Below are 12,348 nucleotides of genomic sequence, written 5' to 3' on the forward strand. Positions count from 1 at the left end.
TAAAAGTTGAAAAGTTTAAACGTTTTCAAGCAAAACAATTAAAATTAAAATTGAGCGTGAATCCTGTCGTTAGAAATGTATGTAACGCCCATTTTACACATGCCTCTACTCTGTATTGCATGAGAAGAATAAGTTAAAAAGGAACATACAGTACATGTACATAGTTTCTCTTTGACAGTAGTGTTAAGCTGCACTAATATTTCGGGCGCTAGGACCCAGGTGTTGAACAGCAACAATGTGTATCACTACCTGCTGTAAACATGGTTACTAGTGTCTAGTGCACACAGGTTAGCAGTAGAAAGGAAGAAACCGCTTTTACTAAGCATTTACTGTATGTGTTCCTTTTGTTAAAATATTTGGAAATGTCTGCTACTTGCTTAAAATATCCAAACACATCCAGGTTTTACGGTTGGTTTGAACTGAGGTGAGGGCGGTAGTGTTTCGAATAATCTTTGAGATATACAGTAGTTTGCTCTGTGGGTGATGCGCATTTTGAGGCAGCCAAGTATTTTAAAATTCAGTTACGGGATCTTGTAATTTACTTAAACTATACATTTAAAAGCACGTCCTTCAGTGCGTAATTAATTTCATTATAAATCAGTTTATATTTTAAAATGTCAGAATTACATAAACAATAAATCTTGCTACAGTATATGTTACAATATATTCGCATTTAAAATTAATAAAATGTTTTCGCTTTTTTCACCCAGGATGTTATCAGCCGCTCTTGGGGTAAGTATTCACTAAAAACGCCATGTGATACAACTTGCATGTAACGCAAAACAGTTTAGAACTAGTATTTTAACTTGTAGTATTATAGGTTTTATCTGTAAACACATTAGCCTCAATATAAACATTAACCGTTCTGTAATACAGCATTACAAAACAGTATTAACAGGATAGCACTCATCTATAATCTCGCTTTCATATACTGTATAGTCTGTTTTCAGGTTTTAAACCCTTACCCTTATGGTTCCAGGTAATTTTACTTTTAAGCCATGGAAAGGGTAACTATGTTAAAAGAATCTAATTTGTGCACAAGGCCTACTGCAAATACCCAGCAACAAGAAGGCAGTATCACTTAAGTGAATTCTAGCTGAATTGTAAATCTACAGGCCTACCCTATATGACTGGATTGCTGGAGTACAGTGAGGCAGATCCACACCAGTAGATCTACCCTTTGAATACCTTGGATCTCCTAAACCTAGAAATCATTCTTGAAACATTTAATTGAGAATGGTACGGTATTTATAAACTCACTGAAAATCAGGACATTATCCATACTTACACAGCTTTGCTTGGCATCTCTGGTACTACCATTAAATGGCTTTTAAAATTGAATCTTACTGAACATCAACATTTTTTTTCTGTTGCTGGTTTTAGTTCTGAAATTGGATGGCTTGCATCTGGTGTTCCAAAGGGCTCAGTATTGGGCTCTCTGTTATTCACCATGGTCAAATACTAAGATTTCATGGTATAAAGCACAATTTCAATGCAGATGATACTCAAATCTATGAGCCAGGAAAGGCTCTGGCTCCTGCACTGCATACTGTACATAGGTTTAGAAAATGGATGGATGATTATAATACCCTACCTGCAGGAGTCAGCAAAACTTCAAATATGTTACTGTCTATTAGGAATTTGGCAGCTAGAATCCTGACTACAGTAGGTCACTTACCTCTGTCTTGGAGTCCATGCACTGGCTTCCTGTCAAGTGTCATGCGTATTTTAAGATCCTTCTGCTTATCTTCATGACATGGTTTCTCGTACAGTTTTTCAGACAGACTGTTTTGTCACCATCTGTTATATCCTGGGTTAGTGATTTTCTTACATTTTTATGATTTGTGGTATTCATGATATTCACATACTAAGTGCTTTGAGAAGTTTCATTTGAAGACAGCATACAAAATAAAGTTTTATTGTCATTATTATTATATAATTGTGAGTAGAACGATCAAAGCCCTTGTGTCACTTCACAACTTTCAAAGCTTAGTTTTTAGTTTACAGTAGCCCAATTTCTCTAAAGTGTATTGTTTTTGAGAATCTATTCCATATTTTTTATTTCCTCTGCTCTCTCTCATTCCTCTGTGAAGTCATACTGTACACTGAAAACAACATAATCTTTGGAGATCATAAACAGCTGTCCAACTATTTACGCATTTGTATTCTTCCTGTGACGTTGAATGGGTTTTGATGGAACCGTTTTTAAAGATATGTACTAATTACCTTTCTTTGTTTTGGACATGAAATCCTTCATCCATTTACTTGATGCTATTACAGAAATCACTTACTGTTTTCCACCAGAATTACTGCATTTTTAAATTGCTTTTTCATTTTAATTAGCATTAACATGAAAAGGAATCTGTCATTAAAGTAAATACATTTGGCAGTTTTTCTTTGTAACATTTGCATGTTTCAAAGGGAGAAAATGTGCTTAAAATGATACGTTTTATAATTAGCATAACAAAAACCTGCTCTAGTCTTATCAGTTCCCTTGTTTAGCTTAGGAATGGCAATTAGGCATGATAGAAATCTGTACTCATATTCAGATTGCAAAAGATCTCATGTGGTTGTCCAGTTGCACATTATCTTTAGACTTTTCAAAATCTGAAAAACATTCTCCTTCACAAAATGGTCTTTTTCTGTTATCCTACAGAAGTACACAGAGAATAATCAATTTCAAGTTGGTAGGAGAATTCTGCTTGCTTTTTTTGGACATGTTTAATGATACGTTGCAAAATGTGTTTATGGCAGGGTCATTACATAAGTTCACTCTTGCATCTTTTTGAAGCTTTATTAAGTACTGAAATACTAAACTGCTTTGGTCTTATTAACTCATGCAGGATGTGCCACATAGAGTTCTACCTAAAATTCCTGCTGAATATGGAGCATATCTGGTTTGGTAAAAAGTACATAACTTCTCAAGGTCACACACATTGAGAGAAGTTGATTTTTTATTTGAATAAACCCAGTATGTTAAGAAACAATGCAATTGCCTTTCCACTTAATTTGGAGCCTCGCGCCTCGCAACTTTCTATGAACTATTACCCTAACCATCCAGTTTACTACTGAAAAAGCACACGACTCTCGCACAGAAGTTTTCAAAGATGGTCCCTCCTGACAGTACTCACCTTAATACTGCTTTTTGAATCCTCTTTTTTGTGTGTCTATGTGTTTGTTCTTTGTGCCCAGTTCCCTAGCTGTCTCCTCATTGATTGTCTGCCATCAGAGCTGGTTAAGGGAGAGCTGGGCCTCCGCTCCCAGGTAATTTGGGACTGATTGCTTTTCACACCGGGTGTAGGCTTCTGGTCGCAGCTGGTTTAGGGTTGTTTGGGATTCCTAAAGCCCCTTGTGGTTGGTTTGCACTAAACCTGTGTCCCGTTGTCCTTATATTCAATCAAGTATGATGTTAGCACGGAGAGAGGCCTGTTCTACTGCCAGTTGGGTACCATGAAAATGATTAGCATCAAGATTGCATCTATTTCCAAACCCCAGTCCTTTCTTTTCCAAGTGAAATATGTGGAAGATAGAAAAGAAACATTAATTATTAGACTTACTAGATAAATGTACCATCATTGAGAAGCCCCTTGGGGACATGCTTGCTACTGGTTCAATACTGCACAAGGTGCAGACAATCAACTATCACGAATACAAATGGCTTGATTTTGATGTTTTTTGTTATTGTAATTTTTGGGATGGAAAATTTGTGTGATTTTCTATGTTGTATTTGTTTTGTATCTCTGTCCCCTTAGTTAAAAAAACAAAAGAGCGGGTTACTTACATAAATGCCTATCGTGATCATGCTAGCTTTTGTATGTCTGCTTTGCTGTTACATTACAAGGTAATGTAATTTTTGTTGCCCTCTTTTTCTATATAATTTAGGCAATTATTGTAGGTACAATATACAGTATAAACACAATATGTTATGCACTCCAAGCCGTTGGTGTCAGATTTGGGAATGAGTATTAATTAGCTTATGGATTTTCTCAGTACTGACTTGTAGTGCCTTTTGGATAAATATACTGTCTATATAGTAAAAGCTAGCAGCTGAAGACAGCTGTTACAGTACATGCTTGCTGGGGCTCATCAGTGCCACATAGCTAACTTTGACCATTGAAACAGTTGCATTAGTTTGTTTCTAAATAGAAACAAACTGCTGTCCTTAGTTTCTAACTTTTACAGCACATACAAAAACAAAAGTAGACATTAGAATAGCCAGCAGCATTCCTGATTCTTCACAGTGTGAAAAAGGCAGAACATATCAGTATTCATTCCCACAAGGTGTATAAATATATTCTCTTGAAACATTCAAAATTTACATCTTTTATTTTGTGGCAACAACCAGGTGCCACAGTTCTTCACATGTTAAAAACACAGCTGGAGAATTATTATTGTTATCACTGGTGATGTTATTGATTTAGCGTTTGCTCGACCAGAGCTTTAAAATAAAATTGGTTCAAAATGAAAAATTTTAAATACATTTAAAAATTTAATATTTGTTAAATTGAATTTCAAAATTTTAAATTTAAGTGGGCATGGAAGATTTAAATCCTGTATGTCAGAATACAGCAGCAGATTTTCTATAGCTAATTAAAGGGAATCTATAACAGTGCTAGATTGTTGAACAGTGTTTTTATTATTTTTTACTGCTTTTGAGTGACCTGGGGTTTTGATGATGAAACACACTATGAATCTAACAGAATGGACTGTTTAGTAGTCTGTTGGCTCTGTGCAGGACCTGCAGAGACTAATAGATCAGGACTGTTTCACTGCTGCTCTGAATTTCTCCTATAATATGAAAAGTGGGATCCACAATGTGAAAACACTCAAGAAGTGCATCAATCTGCTGGATTGCAAGAGTCTTAGGTGAGCTGGACTTTATAACTCAGATGTCACAACTTAAACGAGAAAACACCTCCAGTACCTTTCTCTCTCTTAATAAGAACAGCACAGAAAATGTTAACCCCTGTATTTAGAGTTGTGGAGAAGAAAATAGCAAATCCCAGGTCATTTTATTGCATAAACATAATTTTAATTAAACTTAAATTTAATTAATTCTCTCTGTCACAACAAGAAATTAAAGCTCATATTCCCGTCTCGTGTTTAGGTTTAAAGCATGTACCTGTACCTTATAAATTTATTTTTGTTGCTTTCCAGCTTTACGGAGATTAAAGAGGCAAAATTGGCTTTCTCGGTTTACGAGAGCTTGGATCAAAAAGGTATGAAGCTGAGCCAGTGGACGTTGCTGAGAGCATTCAAGGTAAGAAACTTAACTTTTCAAACACAGCACCAGTAATGAAACTAATAGACATATAGCACAGAGCAATGAATCCTACGCTTTTAAGAAGCACAACATGAATATAAAGAAATGGTTGAATATGTGGCAGTGGTATTCAGAATTCTCTACAATATATATAATATATTATATAAATACATAATATTTTAATATATATATTATAATATATATACAGTTGTAATAAAAATAAAACAAATAGAAAACATTTAACAAAGTGAAACGGGACTGAATTGGACCACCTTCACTTCTATGGGGTGAGACAAGCTCAGAGTCTCTAGAGGTGTGAGTTCTATAGAAGATAATGAGATCTTCCCGAAAGATCAAGGAGAAATGTAGCCCAAATAAACCTTTATTAAAGTCTTTTCAGATCATATATGTGCATTATAATTGTGCTCTCTTGCACTGAGTGTTGCGGATTTCATTAGAAAATTGGTGTCAGGAGACAAACTTCTAACATTATTTGTACTGTACATAATAACTGAAATGTTTATTAAAAAAAAACACTGAAACAAATATAAATAAAAAATATTAGTTTATTCTTTCCCCCATGGGTTAGTTAATGTATACTTATATTGTATAATATACTTAGATATTTTATAATGATTAAGCATTGCTACTGTAAATACAAATTATATGGACAGAGCACAACACATCATAAGATTGACATAAGAGCAAGTAACAGGTTTATTCCATGCGGAAAAGAGAAGAAAGAAAACACAATGTTTCGGCTGTGGAGCTTTCTTCGTGTGTGACACCCGACACCTGAAGAAGGCTCCACAGCCGAAATGTTGCGTTTCCTTTCTTCTCTTTTCAGCATGGAATAAACCTGTTACTTGTTCCTTTGCAGCCCACGCATGCTGACGCAGCTACCCACCTGAACTACGATTGGCAAAAGCTGACAATCCATGTTTCTGAAGCCAAACACCTTGGGAATCTTAAGAAACACTGGATAATATCTAAAGATAATTTACCAGCAACCAAATGTGCATGATGGTCTCCTCTAATTCGCAAACATTCTGATTGTCTTATCAGTTTGAGCTTCCGATTGGTAGTTTCCAGTTATATGAAGAAATCTGCAACACTTACACCCAAAGTAAGATATGCTGATCTGCAAATCAAAAGGATTGTGCACCGGCTTGTGCAAGAGCTGGACTTTGGTAGACTTGTTAGTAGGTGATGCTAAATTAAAAGTGAGTGGATGAAAGAGGCTGTTTTCTGCTAACTGTACAGAATACCACAGCCTTTTTGCTATGTGTCTGATGTAAAACAAAAAAAAAACTGTTTTATTGCCATGAGGAAGAATGAGAAAAAAAAAATCAATAAATAGTTGGTTGCTGCTGCCGATGGAGAAATAAATAAGGCTCACAGATATGATTGGGACTCAAATTGACCTCGGTCAGGGCTGACAATGAAGTAGGAGAATATATTTCCGAGTTATATATATATATGTCTGTCATGCTCATGAACTTCCTTTGGGTCACTGCTGGGCCATGATTTCATCCCACTCTCCTTTCTGACTTTAGTTCTTCATAATACAGTACAGCTAAACCCTTTTTAGATGCTGTATTTAAAGTTGCAGTCATTTTATCTATTTTTCTTTTTCTGAAAGTGTTTGCAGAGAAAGCTGTACAAGGTCAGGTTTCTCATGCAGATATTTTGGTGACACCAGGATGTGGCCTCTCTCCTCCGTACTCTTATAAGCTTCCACATTTGGCAGAATTTTTGTACACTTTAGAAGACATTACCAGTGTCAATGTAGCTCCAATAATAGTTGTCTTTTCCATAATTTAACACAAGCAGCACATTGGTTTCTACTTGAGTGCCTTTTTCAAGGTCGGCTGCAATGCAGTCATGCCAGACGCTTTATTGCCTTTTAACATATGGCACTCCGTTATGGGTAGGAGACGATAATCAATTGAATTAAAATGTGGCATTAAAACAATTACTTGTAAATAAAATCAAGTGTGGCGTCAAAGTGGCAAATAACAATCGTGAGCTTTTTCCACAGGCAGCTGTGGTACAGAGAGGGGTTTGTTAAAGCACAGACATTTCTCATCTAATGACCTTTGTTCAAGGCCTGCTGGCTTGTAGTTATATGCACTTTGACAGGTTGGTGGTTTAGTTTGAAGCATCGTTGGTTTAAAGTTTAAACAATCTGTAGATTAACTGTTTGGCTTAGATGTTGACCTGCTTATGTGCCTTCAAGCTTCTGAAGCCGTTAGCTCTATGAGTATTATTAAGACTAGATTGAGATTGAGATAGAGATAGATTCAAGATTAAATCCAGACTGGATTTCTGAATTGTGTAATATCTTAGGAGTTTATAGGAGAAGAGAATATGGATGTGTATTAGGTTATAAAATCTATGACGGTGATTCTGTGTACCTGTTTTGAATACTCTGTGCTTGTACCTTAAATTTGCAAATATAAAAGAAGCTTTGCATTTATTACAAGCATCGATGTAAACCGTTTACAAACACCTACATTGTATGTGATGCATTTATTATTTTGTTGGCTCTTGTGTATTTGACAGTGCAACTTTACATTGTTAGTCAGAGCATGAATCTGAAAACACAAACTGAGATTTGCAGAGTGTTCCTGGAGAGAAGAGGTCTCGTTGCATAAGATCTGGGGAGAAAGTATCATTGACTGAGACGTTGCCTATAATTCTAGCAACACATTCTGCCAAGACCTGGCCATGTGTAAAAAAAAGGAAAAATTATCCAGTTATGTTGTTGAAGGAGATTCTCTGGTTTCTCTCAAACTAGAAGTGATCCTGGGATCTATAACTACTACCAGCCAAACAGGCTAGATGGGTCGAATGGCCTCCACTCCTTTGTAACCTTTCTTATATGCTTATATGTGTCGTAGGGCAACATTACACGTTCAATAAAAAGCCAAAATGAAACAATGAAACAGTCCGCTACAAAAGCAATGACCTCATCAGGAAATATCTGCAACAGTAAATTTCCAGTTTTCCCCCCTTAGAATCACTTTTGCCATGCAGCTGGCTGCCCTCAGACAAGAAGGTTTGCATGAAACCTGTGGCCATCACATGTAATGGTTTCTTGGCTTCAGCATCCCCTGGGAACAGTCAGCAGAGGGTGTCCAGGGTATCTTCTTCAGGCTACATGCCATTAGTTAATAGGTCACCCACACTGTGCTGTTGCATTGTTGGGGGTAGACAATTTAAAAACGCTGACCTGGGCATTGGGACTTGACATATTAATATTTATAGTGATAGTAATTTGTTTTTTAGCACAGCCAGCAACCGGCAAAGAAAGAGATCCTGGAGAAATATATGACTTTGATTGTGGCGCTCAGTCAAGCAGAAAGTGAAATAGGCCATAATACTCCTTTTGAGTTATGAGCACTTTCATGGTCTGGGGCTGTTTACAGTTGTTCTGAAAGATAGCATTAGTCAGGGAGGGGTGTTCAAAACGGCAGCTTCCCGAATATGCAGTACATTCTGTGTTTTCCTCTGTTGGAAGATTAGATGGGGTTTAGGGCTTTGCTGTCGATGCACACTCAATCCCTACACATATACAAGCCCAGGCACAACTAAATACACTACTAAAAACAATGGTGCATGGAAACATCCTGCATTCAGTCCCTTCTTAGTACAGTCCAGGCTCTGTATAAGGTGGAGCCTAACTTGGCAGACCAGAGCGCAGGGCAGGACGCACCCTGAATGGGTTGCTGGTCCATCCCAGCGCATGCACACACATGCAGTCATGAGGCGCAGGTTCAGAGACACCAGTTAACATTGCCAATATGTCTTTGGACTAGGTGGAAACTGCCCATAAGGGCAAATGTGCAAACTCCAGATCAGAAGGTGATCCAGGCTGGAACTAAACCAAAGACATGATAAACAATGCGTGTTCTATGGTTTGTTCTTTTTGTCTTTTCTGCTTCATCGTGGAAATTGTCTGCTAATTCTTTGGATTTGACAAATGAAGTGGGCAGCATTCTTGGAAAGTCTGGAGCATGTATAGCATTTTGTTTCTCGGATGAACTACCTTTGATTCGCTTTGCCAGCTCTCTACCACATGTTGAACATTGACATGCATGTGGGTTATCAAGCACTCTCCATTGACCACTGTTAATTTCCCAGCAACTGTACTGGATAAAGTGGTTTAGAACATAGATGGGTGGATAGTTTTACTGTCAATCACAGGCCCCAGCAGCACTGGGAGCTTCATGCTAACAAATTTCAGACCAATTTTTTCTCTTTCCCTGTGACAGATGGAAGTGGCAACTGTTGTTTTGAGTCACACTCCGACTGTTTTCCATTGTCTCTGCTTATACACTAGGTTTGTTTCCATTCCCTCAGCTCTGCGAAGCTGGAAGAACTTGAATTGCATCAACACAGTGTCCCAGACTTTCCCTGTCTAATTTAAGGACTTTTAAAAGTATCATAATAAGATGGTGTAAAACATACCTGCTTAGAAATTCATTGAGTTCTCTGGCAACAAAAGTTCACTGGCCTTAAAAAATAATTGGCAGGCAGCTTATCTTCCTTTCTTAACAAGTATAACCTTTTTAAATAAAGTACTGTACAGCAGTTTTAATACAATTATTCAGTCAAGTTACAGTTCATTTAAATAAGTTTATATGTATTCTGTATTACCCAATGATTTAAATGTAAGTGATTTCTGGAATATTTATTTTGCTCATTCTTTTTGTAATAAAATATTTGTTCTCTTGTACTCAGCTTTCAATGTGCCATATTTCTCCATAGATCCTGGCTCAATGTGCAGCCTTTAACTGAGAGCTTGGTCTAGAGACCTCAAGAAGACAACAGTTGCAAATCCAGGTTGATGTTATTTGATGTTATAAAAACTACCCATTTTTACAGACATTTCACACTTTGATACCTTTACTTCCTAATGATCTGCTTGCTTAAGAAAAGGAGTCGATGTTAGTTGCCTTTGAGTTAAAAAAATTAAGCAAGCCCATCTTTGCCTAATTCCCCATCTAATTTTAATTTAAATACAGACGAAATATTGGCAAAATATAATGAAAGCCACAAACCACATTCCCATTGCTCTAAAGTAGCTAGGACCAGAAAGAGAATACAGACAGCAGAATGAAATAGAGGGTAGTGGCTGTTGCAACTGGGTTTAGTTGAATGCTGACATACAATAGTAGAGAGGAAGGGTTAATTCAAGCAAATGTGTCAGTACCAGCATGGTAGACTCAGTCTTGCTGAGTTATAATTTTGCAGATTGCTTTCGACAGTAATTTTACTTTTAATTTTACACAGTGTAGCTATAAGGAACATTAACATTTATAACGCTGCAGCTAAGAAGCATAAAGTCTGGCATCCTTGACAGAGTAGTCTGCAGAAGTTAATTCTGCTGAAGAAGAATGATCTTCAGCAGAGGATGTGCATTGCCCCCCTGATGAAACAAGTGCCTTTAATAATGGCCAGGGAGCTCTCATTGATTATACAATGAGACAATATGGATGAGCACAACCAAGCCTCTTTGCTCTTTTTGCAGTTTTTCCTGCATTTCTTTCAGAAATGAGAAAAACAATTCTCCATGATAGAAAGCTCTAAGATGGTGCTTAACAGCCAAACTATTGACATCTCATTAATCCCTCTTGTTCTCTCTCATCATGTTCCTGTGGCAGGACTGGCTTTGTAATCAGAACTGTAGAGTTGGTTAATGTCACAGATGTACAGTTACAGTACCTCTAAAGCAAATAGACCTTTTTCATTACATAAACAATTATCTATTAATGTTGTTATTCTAGATCTTTGGTTTGAAATTCATTTTGTGCACATGCGTTTTTCAATCTCAACATTGGGAGCATATCCATTTCTTCATTAGCTCAATTGGTTTCTTTGCTTGCTCCTTAGTGTGAACTATTAAGTTATTTTTTTCTGTGGAAATTTAATGCAGCATATGAGTAATAGGTATGTTGTTAAAATCTAAAACATGAGTGCTCTAGAAAGTACACCAAAACACTAATAAGTATCAACAGAAGAATCATTTTGTAACTTGTAAAGGCTGTTTGCAGATCTTCCTTTTTAGGAATGTGAGTTTCTGTGCATGACTATGACTAACTGTAGCTTTGTAAATCAAAACTCAAGGGGTTTAATACTTGAATGCAATCAATTATTTAAAAAAAACAAAGCACTTTTTTTCAGAATTTACATACTGTACAGTATATACTTACTTTCTGTGCAATCACTATATTAAAATACATGGTAGAATTCTAATATTCTAATATACGTGCCGCCATATTTAATACAAACTTGTTGCACAATTTAGAAGTGGTTTTCGCAACCAATTGCTTTTATCCTCAGATTGTGTTCTAAGACCACCGTTTGTCTTGCATTTCTGAAAGACAGTGACTGCATTTGCCATGGGTGTGACCAGTTGATCTGAACATTTAACGAATTTGTCCATCCATTCATTTTCTAACAACTTTATCCAGTACAGGATCGCAGGGAAGCGCAAGCCTAACTTGGCAGGCTACGAGTGCAAGGCAGGATAATACACCCTAGGGTACTAGCAAACAAACACACGCCCTCACACCAGAGCCAATTTTTCCCAGAAGCCAATTAACCTACCTGTATGGCATTGGACTGGGAGAGTAAACCGGAGCACCCAGAGGAATTGCATGCAAACACAGGGAGAACATACAAACTCCTCACAGACAGGGGAGTTGAAGCCAGGGCTCCAGCGCTGTGAGGCAACAATGCTGACCACTCTGCCACTGCACCACTGCTTAAACTTAAATGTCCCAATAGCAAGCCTGTGAAGTCTTGATCTTGTGACAGGTAGCGTTGGTACTCATTTATATATGACATGCAAATGTGATTGCTCTAGGATGAAATTGTGCACTTTGTAATGCTTTTCTAAAAGTAATTAATTAAGTTAAAAGGTGGAAGTCTGGCAGAAGACAAAATGTTTTTTATAAAAGGAAACCATTTTTAGTTTAGTGTAGCATACGTTTTGGAAAAGAGTTGGCCTGGAGAATTGAAACAAAAAATTCTACCTGAGAAAAAAGATTTAGAAGTTGTCCTGTCTGTGCTTGTGC

The 12,348-nt window shown here is 37.0% G+C and overlaps 1 protein-coding gene across 1 annotated transcript in view; it reads left to right on the forward strand.

Annotated features, from left to right (window-relative positions):
- The first annotated feature begins 238 nt into the window (after nt 1-238).
- The window catches only part of LOC148649288 (uncharacterized), an 80,722-nt gene continuing 68,612 nt past the window's right edge, over nt 239-12,348 (forward strand). The window contains exons 1-5 of the mRNA XM_088605757.1: nt 239-424; nt 711-732; nt 3,193-3,264; nt 4,736-4,866; nt 5,158-5,260. Coding sequence (XP_088461883.1) covers nt 363-424; nt 711-732; nt 3,193-3,264; nt 4,736-4,866; nt 5,158-5,260 — 390 coding nt within the window. The 5' untranslated portion in view covers nt 239-362. The remainder of the gene's footprint in view (nt 425-710; nt 733-3,192; nt 3,265-4,735; nt 4,867-5,157; nt 5,261-12,348) is intronic.

The sequence above is a fragment of the Lepisosteus platostomus genome, chromosome 14 (assembly GCF_059453375.1).
Source record: "Lepisosteus platostomus isolate fLepPlt1 chromosome 14, fLepPlt1.hap1, whole genome shotgun sequence".
Taxonomy (NCBI): Eukaryota; Metazoa; Chordata; class Actinopteri; order Semionotiformes; family Lepisosteidae; genus Lepisosteus; species Lepisosteus platostomus.